The 20026-nt window shown below is 42.5% G+C and overlaps 1 protein-coding gene across 1 annotated transcript in view; it reads left to right on the top strand.

Moving 5' to 3' along the window:
- Positions 1 to 20026, top strand: part of DNAH8 (dynein axonemal heavy chain 8) — a 585957-nt gene that overhangs the window by 510066 nt on the left and 55865 nt on the right. Inside the window, exons 78-82 of the mRNA XM_034764627.1 lie at positions 1490 to 1742; positions 1848 to 2038; positions 10718 to 10839; positions 14289 to 14407; positions 18194 to 18396. Of these exons, the coding sequence (XP_034620518.1) occupies positions 1490 to 1742; positions 1848 to 2038; positions 10718 to 10839; positions 14289 to 14407; positions 18194 to 18396 (888 nt within the window). The remainder of the gene's footprint in view (positions 1 to 1489; positions 1743 to 1847; positions 2039 to 10717; positions 10840 to 14288; positions 14408 to 18193; positions 18397 to 20026) is intronic.

The raw sequence follows: 20026 nt of genomic DNA, 5'->3' as shown, positions 1-20026 counted from the left end.
CCATTAGAGACTCAGCTAGAGAGCCAGGTTAACAATATTACAGAGAGGACCTCATCCAGTAAGTATTAAGTGCTACATTAAAATAATCTGTCACATTAGTATCTACTGAGGTGGATTTAGAAGCTTTCTTCAAGGCACTGGCTGAACTTCACCATGTCTGGTAGATATTACTACAACAAGCACCTTTAACACAAGGCAGGTATCTCTCAAGACTCTTCAGCCTTGTCATGAGATTCCACCTTCCTTCCATTCTTCCAAATGCATGCTCTGTAGTCGTTATGCTGCTACTCCAGGTATAGTTGAACAGCTCCTTTCTCTTATACAAGTGTCCCATAAAAGGCTTCATAAGTCAGGAAAGCAGAGGGTAAGCTTGGCCTCCCAGAACAACAGCTGGAATCACCCCAGGAATGTCCATAGTGGTTTGGGAGCAAAAGTTCCTTTTTTCATTGCATAAAACATAAGTGAATTTCCAAAAATCCCAGCATTATTGACCTTTCCAGACTATGCACGTTAATGTTAGTGAACTTGCCAGAGTGATGGATGTGGCTTATGTGGAAAAATACCCCTTTCTGTTGATGAACTGCAAGACCCGATAGGATAATGGCCACATGTTTCTTCATGTTTTGGGGAACTTGCATGTTGTTGGTTCAACACTGAAGCTCTGGGGTAAGCTCTGCACAGCTTTCCATGAAAGTGACCTTCTGCATTCTGAAATTCTGCAGCCACTACTAGTTACACCAGGGCTGCAGTACTATCCTGTACCACCAGTTGGTTCTCATTGGCCAGGCCCAGAAGCAGCGCTCCACCAAGTGAAGCCAGTCTAGGAAAATGTCATACAGATATAATTTCCTGGTTTCATTCTCCTCTTCCTCTAGCAGTATCCACATAGCATCAGTCTTCCATCTTCTACTCAGCCACCCGCCTGCATGACTACCTATATATCTGGAGCTCCCTGTTGGTACTAATGATGGTTAGGATTGCAGTGATTCCTCTGTGCTGTCTGACAGCAGCTCGAAACTGGAACAGTTTGAAAATAGCACTGGTTAGTGAAAACCAGGTGAATTATGGAATACCATTGACAGAATCATGGAAGTTTGACCCCAAGTTGCAGAAAGCCAGTTGGTTCTGGAAAGTATCCCACAATCCACAGCAATGAACAAACCTAGTCATGGAATACTGCATCCTCGAATAGCTACCCAGAGTGCTGTGTAGATATTTCAAAAAAGGGAGTACTTTGTGTGTGCTATGACTCACAAGGGATGTAGCTTAAGCCACTTTATACAAACCAGCATGGACCTACATACTAAATACAAAATTTGGTATTTTGATTTTTGTATTTGTTTTGCTCGACCTGCATTTTTTAAAAGTTGTGAAACTCAATAAATCTTTTCAGTTTGAGGTAAATAACTTCAGTAATCTTCATTTTTGAGTTCTACGTACAGGAAATTCTAAAATCTATTCTAAACATATTTCATATTTGCCCTTTTAGGTTCTTTAGTAGATGATGAATCTTTGATTGGTGTACTGCGAACAACTAAGCAGACAGCTGCTGAAGTATCTGAAAAGTTATATGTGGCAGCAGAAACTCAAGTGAAGATTAACACTGCACAAGAGGAATATCGACCTGCTGCTACACGAGGAAGCATTCTTTATTTTCTTATCACAGAAATGAGCATGGTCAATAACATGTACCAGACTTCACTGGCTCAGTTCCTAAAGTTATTTGATCAGTCCATGGCCAGGTAAGAATATATAGATTTCGCTATCTTTGAAATTTTTGGCTTTCCATTCCAGTTAATATTTATATTAATTACGTTATTGCTTTTTATTTTGTTTTCATACTTTAGATCTGAAAAGTCTCCTTTGCCTCAGAAAAGAATCTCAAATATTATTGAGTATCTTACGTTTGAAACTTTTACATATTCTGTCAGAGGCTTTTATGAATACCACAAATTTCTTTTTACCCTTCTTCTGACACTAAAAATTGATCTTCAGAGAGGACAGGTCAAACCCAAAGAGTTCCAAGCACTTATTAAAGGTAAAACATTAAAAAGGTGTTTGTATTTAAAATAATAATTATTTGAATTTCCTTTGGTGAGTTATTGGGCTTTTTAAAGTTAGAAATAGTAGACAGTAAACTTTGTTTTTATCTTCTGATTTACATTATTTCAAAGTGTGCTTTTAGGTGCACAGTTTCTACCATGATTCTTCACAACTGGGATTTGCCTGTTCCCTGTGGAATTCGAGGTGCTTCCCGGCTGTTGTGAGCAACTCCAAGATTAAGCTTCATCTTCCATTTTAGACTATCAGAAGTTGTCTCTGGAACAAGATGGCAGTTCAGCTCTTCCCAACCAGCTTGTATAGTTTTTATTTGTTCCTCAGGGACTAGCAATCTCATTTTACCTCTGACTCCTCAGTCCCTCCCCTCGTATAGGAAATCACCAAAGCATTGAGGCTTTCCTCTACAGCAGCATAGTAGTCCTGCAAGCATCAAGCAAAGTCTACAAGGTACTGTATTTTTAAGACCATTTTTGAAGAGACCAGGAGCCCTAGGCATAGCTGCCCTGTGACTTAATCAGCAAAGGGCTTCCTTTATGCTTTTCCCCTGTGCCTTTCATTGCCAGGGTAATATAGAAAATCAGAAAGGAGGAAGCAGAAGTGATCTTGGTGTTCCCACACTGGCCCAGGACTCCTTGATTTCTTGACCTTGTGAATATGTCAGTGGAGCCACCACTGTTCCTGAATCCAAGGCCAGATTGTTATCCCAGGGTCCAATTCTTCACCAGGATCCAAGCAAGTTAAATCTTTCAGTTTGGGATTTGAGAGGAAGTTTCTAGAACCAAAGGGTTACTCTGTTAGTCTCATTGAAACTCCGTTAGCATGTAGGATTAAAATCAACAAACGGGGCTTACACAAGGATCTGGTCTAAATTCAAAGCTTGTTGTAGAGAGAGACATTCAGCATCCTGTAGCCAAAGTACCTCATGTTCTGGAATTTTTACAAGATGGTTTTGACATCAGTTTGCAGACTAATACCTTAAAAGTACATATTTCTGCACTGTTTGCAATTTTGAGTATATCCAGAAAAACTTCCATTTCCAACCAGGACAAACTATTGCGTACTCCTAAATTGCATAGAGCTCCATCTTGGGATTTGAACATTGTGCTTGACACCTTAATTCAGGAGCCCTTTGAACCTGTAAAATCAGTTTCATTGTATTACTAGACTATCAAAATTACCTTTTTGATTGCTATCGCTTCACCAAGAAAAGTGTCAGAGTTGAGAGCTTTGTCAGTTGTTCCATCCTGCTGCATCTTTCACAAAGATAAAGTAGTTTTGAGAATGGATCCCATCTTTATTCCAAAAGTAAATTTAATTTTTCATCGAGCACAAGAATTCTCATTACCTTCTTTTTGTTCACATCCTTCTCACCCAAAGAAGCAGCTATGGCACTTACTGGATGTAAGGTGAGCTTTAAAGTGTTATCTGAAAACAAAAGAGAACATAAGAAAAACAGCAGCTTTACTGGTTGTATTTCAGCCAAGAAAAAGATGTGCTAATGCATCTAAATCATCAGACTCTCGCTGGACATGTTGATGCATTGCTGAGGTGTATAGAGCAAAAGAACTCAATCCTACAGAGCTCATTCAGTACAAAAAGTGGTTGTATTGTGGGTTGAGAAATGGCAGGCCCCTTACAGAGAAATCTGTAAAGCTGCAACTTGATTATAAGTTTATGAAGTTTTACAAGATAGATAGTCGTCAGCCACTGCAGCCTTTGGCAAGTAGGTCTTGCACACTGAGATGATTCCTTAGAGTAAAGGAATCCTTTTCTCTGACAAGTATCAGAGGGGTAGCAGTGTTAGTCTTGATCTGTAAAAAGCGACAGAGTCCTATGGCACCTTATAGACTAACAGACGTATTGAAGCATAAGCTTTCATGGGTGAATACCCACTTCGTCAGACGCAGCGTCTGACGAAGTGGATATTCACCCACGAAAGCTTATGCTCCAATATGTCTGTTAGTCTATAAGGTGCCACAGGACTCTGTGTCGCTTTCTCTGACAGACATTTTTGTCATTTCCTTGCTGACAAAATCTCACACTGAGACTTCATGGACCTAGCTCTGAGAGAGAATGGGAGAATTTGTGGTTTCTTAGCTGAAAAGTTCTTCTTCAAAGAGATCAGTCCACAGATCCAGCACTTCCCTGAAAAAGGGAGATCTGTGAAACTTATTTTTACAAGGTGCTGATGCAGGACAAGAGATTCATTTTGTGTTTCACATCCAGAGGGGCTAGCTTTGGAAGCATCTCAAAACTAAGAGGTGGGGGTCTCCAGAAGGTGGGGACTAGTCCCTCATCAGCTGTTCAGTCAGCTTTGATTCTGCCACCTAAAGCCACAGATGTATCCCTTCAAATAAAGGAAAATTTGCAGGTAAGCAATCATAAATTTTCCCTTTCTGGTGGCCTAAAGTGGAGGATGGCAGTAGTTTTAGAGCCCCTGAGCAACAAACACTGGAATACCTTCAAATTTTACAGAGAAAAAGCATTGCACATTTGTGGAAAATCAAGGAAGAAGCTGCTAACAAAAAGGAAATCATGGTAAGAAATTGTATACTGTATCCTGATCCCTCTCCCAACCTGTAACAATTGGTTGTACTACTTTTCCTTCAGTTTACATGTCAGATAAGGAGGGTCGAGTATCTCCTGGCTATCTGGGCCTTATGTTAATCTTAATGCAGGATTAGGCTCTTCAGGATGGTCTTTCTTCTACCTTTGCAAATTTCTTCCTCCTTCCCAGGTTTTCCAGTAAACTCTGATGCATTAGTTGGTTAATGTTTGTACTGTTCTTTGAACATGTAAGCACTGCTGGTGAAGGATTGTTTTTGACATTACAAGATTCCATTTTACCGTTACTTCTATACTAGTCGCAAAAAGGACTGTCTTGAGAGAAGTTCTTCATAAAGGAATCTTTCTCTTCTTACAAGTAAATGCAAAATAATCTACACTGCATCATCATAGATGAAAGGGAAGTTAATTTATTCATAAGAATTTCCTGTGCACTAAAATAATCCAGAATCAGGAAATAATGTTAGGGTAATAAATCATTTTGTAATAAAATAAATATTCAAAACAGCAAGGTACCCTCCTGTAAAAATTAAGAAAACTGATTGTAAATTCTAGATCTGAAGGATTGTGACATGGATCTAAGAATATGTCCTATATATGAACAAATATTTCAAGTTAATTATACAAAATTAATGTTTAAAACTAAGTCAATTGTCTTTACAGCTGGTGTCAGCTCTGACTGTGTACACATACTGCTCCACTTTGGTTGTGATAGTAGCTACATTATATTGTAGTGAGTATATAATAGTCACACTTGAAAAGTTTCTTTCATTTTGAAAGATTCTATTTGTTTCAAAGAACAGTTCCCTTTCTTAACATAGGTGATATCTCAAAACAGAGAAAACTTCTTAAGTGCAACCACTATATATTCTCGTTCAAGAGGTTTAACAAGGATAACATTTTTGATTGCTCATCAGTAACAGTACATGTTTCTTTAGGACTTAGCAGGAGGTTCTCAGATTTAAGGGTGAGAGCTTCCAAATTTAATAATTTCATACTGTGTTACCAACATATACTTTTAAACTGAACTGGTGAATGTATTAAAGGGGTCCCTGCATTCAGAAAATGAGATATAGAAATTTAATCTGCAAGTGAGCATCTTAGAGGAGTGAACATAGCTGCTCACATTTAAAACATGTAGAAATCTTAGGGTATGTCTACACTACGAGAGTAGTTCGATTTTACTTAAAGCGAATTTGTGGAACCGATATTACAAAGTCGAACATGTGTATCCACACTAAGGACAGTAATTTGACTTTGTGAGTCCACACTAACGGGGCAAGCATCGACATTGGAAGCAGTGCACTGTGGGCAGCTATCCCACAGTTCCCGCAGTCCCTGCTGCCCATTGGAATTCTGGGTCGAGCCCCCAATGCCTGCTGGGGAAAAAAATGTGTTGAGGGTGGTTTTGGGTAACTGTCGTCATTCAACCCTCACTCCCGCCCTCCCTCCGTGAAAGCGCCAGCGGGCAATCAGTTCGCACACTATTCTGGTGATTGACAGCACGGATGCCACAGCACTGCGAGCATGGAGCCTGCTGCGATCATCGCTGCAGTTATGGCCGTTGTCAACACCTCGCACCTTATCATCCACCTTTTTCAGAGGCAGATGCTGAGAAATCGGGCGAGGAGGATATGGCAGCGCGGTGAGGACATGAAGTCTGAGAGGGGCACAGACCTGTCACAAAGCACGGGACCCTGCGCCATGGACATCATGGTGGCCATGGGTCATGTTGATGCTGTGGAACGGCGATTCTGGGCCCGGGAAACAAGCACGGACTGGTGGGACCGCATAGTGCTGCAGGTCTGGGATGAATCACAGTGGCTGCGAAACTTTTGGATGTGTAAGGGAACGTTCCTGGAACTTTGTGAGTTGCTGTCCCCTGCCCTGAAGTGCAAGGACACCCGGATGCGAGGAGCCCTGACTGTCCAGAAGCGAGTGGCCATAGCCCTCTGGAAGCTTGCAACGCCAGACAGCTACCGGTCAGTCGCGAATCACTTTGGAGTGGGCAAATCTACCGTGGGTGTTGCTGTGATGCAAATAGCCAACGCAATCGTTGAGCTACTGCTCTCAAAGTTAGTGACCTTGGGAAACATGCAGGTGATAAATGGCTTCGCTGTGATGGGATTCCCAAACTGCGGTGGGGCTATAGATGGAACTCACATCCCTATCCTGGGACCAGCCCACCAGGCCAGCCAGTACATTAACTGAAAGGGCTACTTTTCAATGGTGCTGCAAGCACTGGTGGACCATAGGGGACGTTTTACCAACATCAACATCGGATGGCCGGGCAAGGTTCATGATGCTCGCGTTTTCAGGAACTCTGGTCTGTTTAGACGGCTGCAGGAAGATATTTACTTCCCGGACCACAAAATAATTGTTGGGGATGTGGAGATGCCTATAGTCATCCTCGGGGACCCAGCCTACCTGCTAATGCCCTGGCTCATGAAGCCCTATACAGGCGCCCTGGACAGTGAAAAAGAACTCTTCAACTACCAGCTGAGCAAGTGCAGAATGGTGGTGGAGTGTGCTTTTGGACATCTGAAGGGGAGATGGAGAAGCTTACTGACTCGCTCTGATCTCAGTGAAACCAATATCCCCATTGTTATTGCTGCTTGCGGTGTGCTCCACAATCTCTGTGAGAGCAAGGGGGAGACGTTTATGGTGGGGTGGGAGGTTGAGGCAAATCGCCTGGCTGCTGATTACGCCCAGCCAGACAGCCGGGCGATTAGAAGAGCCCAGCGGGACGCGCTGTGCATCCGGGAAGCTTTGAAAGCTAGGTTCCAGAGTGAGCAGGGTAACCTGTGACTATTAAGTTTGTTTATTCAGAAGTTGAAGTTGCCCCCGTTTCTTTACCCAGTTAATGTTGGCTATCCTCTCCAGTTACCAACCCTCTTCCCCCCCTTCCAACAACCTTTAAAAATAAAATAAATGAAACTTTGTTCATTAACACCGTTTTCTTTATTAAGGCTTTCGTGGTAAAGTGTTGAAACTGGGATGCAGACTGTGGTGGGGAGCGGGTGTAGTGATGGGATGGAACGGACACTTATAAACTCGAGGAATGACAGGCTCCTGCTCCTAGAGTGGTCCACAGTGGTGGACTGGTTGTTTCAACGGAGCCTGCCACCCCTCTTTTTCGGGACTCTGTGTGTGGGGGCTATGTGACTTTGTGGCGGGGGGGGGCGGGTGCAGAGCCCCTGCTGCGTGGCTCTGTCATCCCGGCTAAGGACCGCTGCATAAGATCTGTACCCCCCCCCCCCCGCCACAAACTCAAATAGCCCCCCCCCACAGAACATGAAAACCACCTCCCATACTGACCAGGGTGCCTAGTGACTGCAATGTGTGTGTGACCTTCTGCTGAACCTGCCTCTGTGTCTGTACCCTGGTAAAGGTGACCGTCCTCTCCAATTACCAACCCTCTTCCCCCACTTCAAACACACTGTCCTCTAAAAGAACATGACGGAAACAGTAATTAACAGAAACGTATTTTTTATTAACAACAACACAGGGAATGAAACTGGGACGGGGGCTTGGGTGAAGTGCTTTTGGAGTGAAGGAAAGGACTTATCAAATCTTTGGGAATGAGAGCCTTCTGTTACTTGAGCAGTCTGCAGGGGTGGTGTGACTGTTTTCACGGTCCCTGCCGCCCCTCCTTCTTGGGACTTTGGGTGAGGGGGGGATGGGACTTTGTGGGTGGGAGGGCGGTTAGAGATAGAGTGCAGTGGGGCTCTGTCCTCCTGCCTCCGGTCCTGCAGAACATCTACAAGACACCGGCGCGTGTCCGTTTGCTCCCTCGTTAGTCCAAGCAGCGTTTGAGTCGCCTGCTGGTCTTCCAGCCGCCACCTGTCCTCCCGTTCGCTGTGTGATCACTGGTATTGCGACATGTTCTCCCTCCACTGGGTCTGCTGTGCTGCCTCGGCTTGGGAGCAGCCCATAAGTTCTGAGAACATCTCGTCCAGTGTCCTTTTCTTTTGTCACCTGATCTGCGCCAGCCTCTGGGAGCGGGATGCCGGGGTAGCTCGGGAGACACTCGTAGCTGTGGGATGGGAAAAAGAGAGTGAATTCCTCAGAAAGATACAGTTTTGCGAACAATGAATATAGTCTTTCTCTGTGAACAAGACCATGCACAGCACCTATCACATGCGCACTCAGTACAAGGTCGAATTTTCAGCCTTCCCATTGAGTGCCTGGGGTCTTGCTGTACAGATCACACAAGCGGGGCCGGACAACAGAATTCGGTTAGCAGGCGGACATGGTAAGCCGTAGACTTTTGGCTGCTTAAAGCTTAATTTATAGCAGTGCCCTTCTTTCACGTTCCAAGCAATGCTCCTAGCATTGGCCAGTTCCTGCTGCCGGCAATCCGGTCAGCATGAACTCTGCCCCTGTCCCACCCCCCTCGCGGCTGTCCCTGGGAAATATCCCTGCATGCTGCCTGTCATGCCTCCACCACGTGGCTGTAAATGGCCGGTTACAGTTATGTAAAGGAACAGGCAATCAGTCCCAATACTAACATTCCCCTAATTCAAAGCAGGTAACCATGAGTGATATCACTCTGATGAGGATTTCGGAGACCGAGAAAGACCGCATGCTGCGTGAATGCTAGCAAGCACCAGGGCTGTATGCCGCCATGCTTTGCGAGGCAATGATCCCGGAGTACTTGCTGCTAGCCTGGCGCGGAAAAGTTTCCTACCATGAAGGACGCAATAAGGACGCTGTCCCCAGGAACCTGATGCAAAGGCTTTCACAATACCTCCAGGAGACCTTCGTGGAGATGTCCCAGGAGGATTTCTGCTCTATCCCCGGACATATTGACAGAATTTTCCAGTAGCTGCACTGGCAAGGACTAGAAACTAAAGCGCCTAGGGCATACTAATCATGAAAAACCTATTGTTAAGATACCATTCCTATTCTGTTCAAAATAAATGTTTAAAACACTTACCTACTGATGTTTCCCCTGATTCACAGTCTGGGTTACCGCCTTGGGAGGGTTGGTAGGGGATCTCCGTGAGAGTGATGAAGAGATCCTGGCTGTCGGGGAAATCAGCGTTGAAAGCGCTGGTGACTGCCTCGTCCTCCTCATCTCCTTCCTCATCTTCCCCGTCTGCGAACATCTCAGAGGAAGCGGACAATACCCCATCATCAGAGTCCACGGACAGTGGTGGGGTAGTGGTGGCGGCCACACCTAGAATGGAATGCAGTGCTTCGTAGAAACAGCATGTCTGGGGCTGGGATTCGGAGAGTCCGTTTGACTCTTTGGTCTTCTGGTACCCTTGTCTCAGCTCCTTGATTTTCACGTGGCAGTGCATTGCATCCTGGCTGTATCCTCTCTCCGTCATGGCTTTGGAGATCTTCTCGTAGATCTTCGCATTCCGTTTTTTCGATCGTAGCTCCGAAAGCACGGACTTATCGCCCCACACAGCGATCAGATCCAAGACTTCCCAATTAGGTCCATGCTGGGGCCCTCTTTCTATTCTGCGATTGCATGGTCACCTCTGCTGGAGAGCTCTGCATCGTTGCCAGTGCTGCTGAGCTCGCCACGATGTCCAAACAGGAAATGAGATTCAAACTGGCCAGACAGGAAAAGGAATTCAAATTTTCCCGGGGCTTTTCCTGTGTGGCTGGTCAGAGCATCCGAGCTCGGACTGCTGTCCAGAGCGTCAACAGAGTGGTGCACTGTGGGATAGCTCCCGGAGCTATTAGCGTCAAATTACATCCACACCTACCCTAATTCGACATGGCCATGTCGAATTTAGCGCTACTCCCCTCATCGGGGAGGAGTACAGAAATCGATTTAAAGAGACCTCTATGTCGAAATAAATAGCTTCGTTGTGTGGACGGGTGCAGGGTTAATTTGAGTTAATGCTGCTAAATTCGACATAACCTCCTAGTGTAGACCAGGCCTCAGAGAAGATGAAGATGTGAGCAGAAAAATTCTCTATCCCTTTTTTCCTCCTCCACTGCCATAATAATTCTCTGAGTTCTAAAGCATAGCTTGTATTGTTACTGGCATTCCTATAGTATTTCAGCACAATGGAACAGAAATATCAAGCATGATTCATGTGTATTTCATCACAACAATATTTTGTTCCAGGAGGTGCAGCGCTGGATCTAAAAGCTTGCCCTCCCAAACCATTCCGGTGGATTCTTGACATGACATGGCTGAATCTGGTGGAACTGAGCAAACTTCCACAATTTGCAGAAATTATGAATCAGGTGTTGTTGTTGTCGTTACACTTATTTATCTTTCTTGTATTAATATCCAAGGGTCCCAATCAGGATTGGGGTCCCATTGTCGTAGATGCTGTATAGACCCCCTAAGACATGATCACTACCCTGAAGAACTTATCTTCTAAAAAGACAAAAATAGAAGAGGGCTGGGGAAAGGGGGCCCAACATAGAAGTAAAGTGATATGAATGGTGATGGGCACATTGATTCTATGTCTTTCCTTTTTCAAAAAATATTCATTTATTTTTATTTATTTTTAATATTTTTGTATATGCGGTATAAAGATGGAGTGAGAGGGTATAGGAACAAGGGATTAGGGGTAAAGAAAGTAATGGAAGGAGGGACATAAGGGATGAATGTCAGAGGAAAGAAGAAGAGAGGAAGAGGAAGGAAGGGGAGCATGGAGGCAAGAAGTATGAATCTAGCAGTGAAGGGACTATAGGGAGATGTGGAAGGTTGTTAGGGCAAACAGAAAATGTTGTAGAGAATTCAAATTTTAGAAAACAGTCTGCTATCTTCGCTGATGTCTTCAGGCTGTGAAGATCTGAGGTGGAGATGGGGACCTTTCCCTGTCCGGGTGCTACTGCTAACATTTGTTTCTGGGAAAGTACCTGCTGTGCCTAGAAGGCTTGCTTCATGCCCAGAATGTCATGCTGAGGCAGGATAGTGTCTGGTGCCATTAGTGGGGATGTCCAGCCCTATAGTTCAAGATGAGGGGATGCAGGGATCCTTTCCCCACTACTGCTACTTCTAGATGTGGCTGAGAAACAAATATTTAATATTACAAACAGAGAGAGATTAATTCAGAGTTCAATTATTTGGTTATAAGATCTGCATTTCTCTGATTTACTTGGTAGTTAGGCTAAGATTCCACATACAGCTATTTCTGAGCTGTTGTTAAACTTCTAGTTCCAGGCAATGCTGGATTGAGAGGGACCCCTATAAGGAGAAGAGTTATGCACATTTGCTCCTCACTCCTCCTGTCTGTATGAGTTGTGAGTGAGCAAGCTGTGCTCCCCCAGCCTCATGGAGATATAGTACTTCTGAAGTTTGAGACTGTCCAAGGCCTAGTGAGCCAACCAGACCTTTCTTAATATACAGTATATATACAAGTCTTAGCATGCCTCTTCTTTCCCCTGCATTGATCTAAGAATCTTTGCTGTAGAAGACTTTACTTCTCATGCTACGTCTACACTACACACCAGTATCAGTATATATGTAGCTACATGATGCAGTGAAAAGCAAGCTGTGTGCACATGTCCATGAAAGACTACAGCAGGGGGAAAGACTTCATCAGATCCCTGCTGCTGGAGCCTTTCACTACATTGAGAAAAGACTCTGGGAGCTGGGATGCAGCGGGGATTTCCCCCCACCCCTACCAGACCTTTTCCCCGCTACTGCTGTCTTTCCATGTGGTGGGACAGGGCTCTCGTAGTGGGCAGTTGACGGAGCTTTTCCCCACTGCCTCTCACTGCCTGAGTCTTTTCCTGCATTGGGAAAGACTCCAGCAGCAAGGAAGGAGCAGGACACTATACTGCTAAAAATAGCAATGTAGACAGGGAGGCATGGCTTAGCTGAGTAGAGAGCCCTGTAGGGTATGCACTTGTGTACATTCCCACACCCTTCAGGCGTGTCTTTACTCTATTTGCCTAAGCCGTGCCTCACTGGCTACACTGCTATTTATACCCATGTGAGGGGGGCTATGTGCAAATGTACACAACACAGTGCCAAAAGAAGCGTGCAGTATAGACATACCTTCAATCACTTCATTCAGGTCCCAATTCTGCCTCTGTTTTTTAAGTTTTTATATAGAGACCATCATTGTGGTCTCACTATAGCTTTCATATCTCTTGACAGATATTCTAGGAGAGGTCTGATCACTCTGCTGGTCAGACTTATTCTCAATTGGTCAGACTTATTCTCAGTTGGCATTTCAAAAGCTGCATAATATGATGGCTGTAGGTTAGCATCAGCTGTTATTTTTGACTTGGGCATCTTTGACCATTTGGCCCAAAGTGGCACATGTGACCATTTTAGCTATTATCTCTTAGTACTTTATTATTAAGAGAGACGTATCAATTATAAAACTCTTCTTCCTGCATGCCTGTAGAATCATCCTGCCAAACAGATGAACTTACTAGCTTCCTACATAGACTATAATTCTCTGTTTGGGTAGTAATCTATTCTAAGGCAAATTATTTGGAGACTATACCTTAATATCACAAAATTTTATTGTAATATCTTAATATTAGATTATCACAGTGGTTCTTTCTAGCCCTGCAATCCATGAATATTACAGTATACGATTTGGGAATCTGTCTATACAATTTATGAATTCTGGTTGACATTATGAAATTATCATGAGCAGTTATGACTCTTAACTGGGGAGGGATAGCTCAGTGGTTTGAGCATTGGCCTGCTAAACCCAGAGTTGTGAGTTCAATCCTTGAGGGGGCCACTTGGGGATCTGGGGCAAAATCAGTACTTGGACCTGCTAGTGAAGGCAGGGGGCTGGACTCAATGACCTTTCAAGGTCCCTTCCAGTTCTAGGAGATGGGATATCTCCATTACAAAAAAAAAAAAAAAAGGAGGCACATCAACTAGGGAGATACACACGAACAGGGAGCATTGGAGGTTTTGGCCCTTTTGTCTCTAATTCAAGAGGAGAGAGAAGCATTGCAGCATATAGGGGCCTACATAACACAGGGACTCTGCCTTCCTTCCTGAGCCAAGATGCTCTCCCAAGGACTCTCCAGGGAAGGATGAGCTAGTGAAGGGCACCGCAGTTAAGATGTTTAGTGTTTTCTAAATGTTCTGTATTCTTTTGTGCTTTATATGATTAAGTAAAAGAGAATTATGTTAAAATCCTGTGCAAAGTGTGTATGTGTTATCTGCTTCACAGTTACTACAAAAGTCTCCTGAGACAGTAAAACAATAAACAAGAAAATTCACATCTTGAGATGGAGTTCTGTGAGAGGGTGTGTTTAAATATGGGAGACTCCAAAGGATCACCATTGCATCCAGGGGCTAGGCAGCTGGACAGCAAATTCCAGTTCTCACCCTGGGGTGATAGATAAAGGGTCTGTGCCCCAAGAATGTGGCTAGGGTCCCCAAGCGAGGGGTAGTGACTGGATTCCATTCATGCCTTGTAGGTTTAAAACATCTAGTGATCCAGGGATCCAGAGGCTTGTATTCCCCTCACAGCAGTTTGGTGGATGGTCAGTCAGGGGATGCTCAAACAGATCTGTCACCAACATCTTAATATCACAAAACATATATCTCCAGAAATGCTACAGAATCTCCCCATGATGTGACATATATTCTGCTTAGCATAATAGTATGAAGGATATTATTAAAACATAACTTTCTAAAATGACTGTGTACATTTTCTTATGAGCAAAGTTTATTTATGTGTTTATTCATGTAATAAATTTAGATATCCCGCAATGAGAAGGGGTGGAAAAGTTGGTTTGATAAAGATGCTCCTGAAGAAGAAGTTATTCCTGATGGATACAATGACTCACTAGATACTTGTCGCAAACTTTTGCTTATCAGGTGAGAATCATCATAGGTTTTGGAGCACTGTTCATTACTGAGACAAGTTACTTATTGCAGTAAATATCAAAGTGTATCATTGTGCTGTAATTAATAGTATCTGCACTGTATAAAGTTTCTATATATGATATGCAGTAATATTTAACTATTAAGATTCACTCACTGAAAAAGGAAACTCTTTATGTTTGGAATCATCTAGTATGTAGTTAGGTATTTTCTGGAAAACTATTTTCTTCAACTTTGCCTTAAATATTAAGGAAGGATCATCATGCTAAACAGCAATAGGAAGAGAACTCTAGAAACCTCCCTCCAAAAATTATTGAAAATGTTAAAATCATTTTCATTCTATATATTTTCAAAATGAATTTTTTTTTATTTTTTTGTGTGGAAATTATCATAATTTTTATTTTCATTTTTTGTTTTCAAAATAACTAATTTTCAAAAATGAAGGGTTTTTTGTTTTTAAAAAGAGATGGGGTTATTAAAAATCCCATTATGTGACTACATTGATTAATCAAAACTGCCAATGCAAAAACAAAACAAAACACCCCCTTCCCCTAAAAATAGGGTGGATTGCTTTAAATCAAAGTAATGGAAATCACCAATTTTAATCATGATTTAAATCAGCAAGCAGAAAATCTTGATATAAATCATCAATTTTAATCATGTTTTATATTTGTATTTTTTAGTTATTTTTCTAAAGAAAGGTTGATCTCATTAGTTGGTAGGTATTAGAACATGTTATATGCAAATAAACACAGCATTTACATTAAATTTTAGTCCTTCTTTTGATAACCAAGGGGATACAATATATGTGTACACATCTATTTAAGCAATTAGGATCTTAATGTTTACATTTTAGATTCTTAATTTTTACATTTTTATTATGGTAGAGAATGGTGAATGGTGGACTTCGTATTTACCAAATTTTATTTGTATTCTGTTTCAAGAGCTATTTGGATGGAAAATTAAATTAAATTAAAATGCACAAAAACAGCGTTTTAATTGTTTTTAGTCTATAAAACTACTTTAAAAGTGCTGGATTCACAAGAAAAAACTTTATCTAAACATTTATCAAAACATGTTTTACATTTAAAATTAACTGATTTATTAAACAAAGGAAGAATTATCTGTTGTTAATTAATTGTTTCTGGTCATCATGTCCTTCAAGATTTTAGGAGAACAGTAGATCTCAACCTCTCACACCTAGTGTGATTCATTGATTGAAAGAGGAAAATAAGCTTTCCTGAGTTTTTTTTTTCAACTCCAAATTGGTTTTGTAACTTTGAATGAACTAATTATTGAACAGAACTAGCTGAATAAATTGAATGAAAAAAAAAATACTCTCTGCACCTGCAGAAGAGGCTATTGTTGACAAAAGCTGGTTTTAGCTCTTCAGCAAACTGGTTCCAGGTCCTTTAAAACTGGGCAGCAAATATGTACTGGTTAATAGTATTTTATTTTAATTTAAATTATTTTAATATATTAGAATAAGTTTAGGCCTTAATATAGTTTGTCAATTTCAAATTTAATTTTAAGTATGTTTAGTTTTTAAAAATAAAACCATATTTAATTTAAATTAAAAAACTGATTTAATTTTTTTAAATCTGGTTTTTCTAAAATAATTAATTTGTATGCGTCCTATTAAAAAAGAAAGACTGCAACTCAACTCAAAAAATGAAAGGTACAGTGGTAGTAAAAGAAGGATTCAGTGACCAATTCTGTTAAGTTTTATATACTACTTTATTTATTCAAAGCACCACTCCCATTGGCATCAGTTATAGCTGGGAGTATTCAGCACTTGTGCTCAAGTTGGGCACCCAGAAAATGAACTTACATTTACTGACCACCTGTGAAAAGTTTGGATTAAGTGACTTGTCTTGTAGTACATCAGAGTTCCGTGGCTAAGGGAGGAATAGTATCCATTTCTCCGGGGCAGTATTTCAGGTGCTTTAACAATGAATTCATCCTTTCTCTACATATAATCCACTGCCTCATTCAATACATGCCTTCCAACTTTTGCAGCAGATGGGGCAGGGATCTTATAAACAACGTCATTAATTACACGACCTCTATTCACCCCCAGAGAAAGTCCATCCTGTGTGGTGAAGGAGGCAGGGGTGCTGTGGAAAAATAGTATGTGATCATCTAATTGAAGACTGTATCATAATGCATGTGCACAAGAGGCCAAATTAAAGTTGCACAGGCAACAAACTCTAACAAGTCCCTATTGAGCATAAGCAAACTTTTTTTCAAAGGCTTATACAGTAGACCCTCAGAGTTATGAACACATTGGGAATGGAAGTTGTTTGTAACTCTGAAATGTTCGTAACTCTGAACAAAACATTATGGTTGTTCTTTCAAAAGTTTACAACTGAACATTGACTTAATACAGCTTTGAAACATTACTATGCAGAAGAAAAATGCTGCTTTTAACCACCTTAATTTAAATGAAACAAGCACAGAAACAGTTTCCTTACCTTGTCAAATCTTTTTTTTAAACATTCCCTTTATTTTTTAGTAGTTTACATTTAACACAGTACTGTACTGTATGTGCTTTTTTCGTTTTTTGTCTCTGCTGCTGCCTGACTGCGTACTTCCGGTTCCAAATGAGGTGTGTGATTGACCAGTCAATTTGTAACTCTGGTGTCCATAACTCTGAGATTTACTGTAACTTGGCCAGATTAGGATGCTTTTTTTGTGAGAACAGTAAAAAGCACCCCTTTGGCATAAATGGAAGCTGCTCTACTAAATGTCAAAGCATGAAGGCACTTCAGTTTCTCAAACAATTTTAAGATTTGTTTTAATATGAGCAAAACAACTTATTTTCCCCTAATTGTGTTCTTGAACATGGCTGAACTGTTTTTGCTGAAACTTTCAAAAAAAAACCAGCCTGAGGCCGGTACCCAGAATGGAAAATTTCAGTCCAAACAGTTAAAATGTGCAAAGTTATGAGCAACTGAAAACAGGGTCTTACAATGGAAAGTGTTGGACAACTATAAGTGTAAGCAGTACTGCCAGCTGTGCCCTGTATAAAAATTTATACATTGGGTGCAGGGCCGGCTCCAGGCACCAGCCTGGCAAGCAGGTGCTTGGGGCGGCCACTCCGGAGAGGGGTGGCACGTCCAGCTATTCGGCGGCAATTCGGCGGACGGTCCCTCACTCTGGCTCGGAGCGAAGGATCTTCCTCTGAATTGCCGCCGAAGATCGCAATCGTGGCTTTTTTTTTTTTTTTTGGCTGCTTGGGGCAGCCAAAACCCTGGAGCTGACCCTGATTGGGTGGTATTATATATTATGTAGTATGAGTCTCTACACAATTAAGTTACATTTCTCATTATTAGCCAGTTCTTGACACAGCTTTAATTTCATAACTGAACCAATCCAACTGATATAGCGTGTAGTAATATGGCTTCAGTGTATCTAGTCTGTTTACTATGAACAGAGCAGTGCTCTAGTGTATCATATTTCTTGTTCCACTTGGACATTGAGGAAATTGTAAACGCAAGTTCAATTGTGGGGGGGTTTAAAATTTTTTTTTACTAATGACTCCTCTGTGGCTGGGTTTGCAAACTTAACCCATTTTTAAGGTCTATTAAAAACAAATAGTTAAAAATGTTTTGGAATAGAATATTTTAAGTTATTTTATTGTCAATATTTCCTTAACATGTTTTGTCTCGTATATAACCTCACAGTCTCAAATTTCCCTCCATAGCCTTGAAATGAAATGAAATAAAAGAAAAGAAAAAAATACTGAATTTGTAACTCACTACATATCTGTATTTCCAGGTCTTGGTGCCCAGATCGCACCCTTTCCCAAGCCAGAAAGTATATTGCTGATTCTCTGGAAGAGAAATATACAGAACCAGTCATTTTAAATTTAGAGAAGACTTGGGAAGAAAGCGATACACGAACACCCCTTATCTGTTTCTTGTCTATGGGGTCTGACCCAACTATTCAGATTGATGCCTTGGCGAGGAAACTTAAACTGGGTATGAACATAATTATTCATTCTCATCATAAAAAGGAAATATAACTTTGGGGATTTTATTCTATAAAACTGTTTTATTAAACCTGCCTTACCATTAGTTGTCCCTGAAACTTTCTCATAGAGATGGAGAAAGTAATTAATACTTTAAATAAATACTGCGGTGCTGAATATCATTCTTTTAGGGAGTGCAATAGTAATATGTTCTCAATATTTACATTGCTTGTTAGTTATCTTCCTTCCAATCCATGATGTTATTCATTCTATAATTTTAAGTATTTCTGATAGATACCTACTCTGTCTTATAGCTTGTCTACACAGGATGTTACTGCACAGCAAACCAGGGTGTGAATGTACATTGCATTAGCTTGCAGTGCAGTAAAAACCTGTGTGGACACTGCTGTAGTGCACTAGAAGTTCTTTTTCGAGTGCTTGCTCATATCGATTCCAATTAGCTGTGCGTGCGCTGCGTGCACGATTGTCGGAAGATTTTTACCCTAGCAACACTCAGTGGGTCGGCTATGGCGCCCCCTGGAGTGGCATCCTTATGGCGCCAGATATATGCTCCTGCCGACCCAAAGCCCCCTCAGTTCCTTCTTACCGCCCGTGACGGTCGTTGGAACTGTGGAGCACAGCTTAGCTGATCTCCACCTTCCCTAGCATTAGTACCTGTTAATAGTTCTGATTAGTGATTAATAGTTGTTAATAGTTGTTAGTAGTTACTTAGTGTAGTTAGATTTAGATTACTCACTGAGGGGGAGCGGGGCCTTCTCCCCTCTCCCCTGTCCTGGTGGGTCCCTGGGTTTCAAATCCTGCTCGGCTTGCCTGAAGCCGATGCCTACAGGAGACCCCCATGATTCCTGCCTAAGGTGTCTGGGGGAATCCCACCAAGTGGATAAGTGCCGCATTTGCAAAGTGTTCAAGCCAAGGACCAGAAAGGAGTGGGACTCTAGACTGAAACAGCTCCTTATGGAGGCAGCACTTAGCCCTGTCGTCTTCGGTGCGGAGTGCCCCGGCAGCACCGACTGGTCCGGCACCTAGTTCGGACTCTACTAAAGACTCACGTCAGACCTCCCTGGCGCCCCCACCACCACGGCACCGGTCCCTATCGCCGAGTCAGAAGAAGAAGCAGCCCAAGCAGGTCCAGGCCACTTCTTGTTTGTCGGTTCGACAGCCACCAACGCTGCCCGCACTGCAGTTGGAGCCGCATCCATTGCCGAAGCACATAGGACAAGTAACGGCTCCTGCACCGTCTACTCCGGCGCCACCAGGGCCATCAAGTCTGGTGCATGTAAGCTCCCCGGTGCACACCGCGGTCGAGCTGAGACTGCCCTCTACATCGGAGACCTTTTCAACGGGACTTGATCACGCTCACAGAGTCAACTCCTCTGCAGCCAGCAGCACCTACGGTGCGGACGGTGCTGTCAAAGGGGAAACTGTCCCTGATGCGACTGCCGTTGTCAGGAGAAGCAGGACAGCACCGGTCCTGGTCCCAATCATGGTCCTGGCACCCTTCACGGCGTTGCTCGCAGTCCTGGCACCCATCTCGCTCTCGGCACCAGTCGTACTCGCGGCGCCGCTCCGGCTCGCGGAGGTCCGATTCGCATTACGGCCGGTACCGATTGGACTCTCGG

Source organism: Trachemys scripta, chromosome 3 (genome assembly GCF_013100865.1).
Source record: "Trachemys scripta elegans isolate TJP31775 chromosome 3, CAS_Tse_1.0, whole genome shotgun sequence".
Lineage (NCBI taxonomy): Eukaryota > Metazoa > Chordata > Testudines > Emydidae > Trachemys > Trachemys scripta.
Note: the sequence above shows the minus strand (reverse complement) of the source record. Positions and strands in the feature narration are given on the sequence as shown.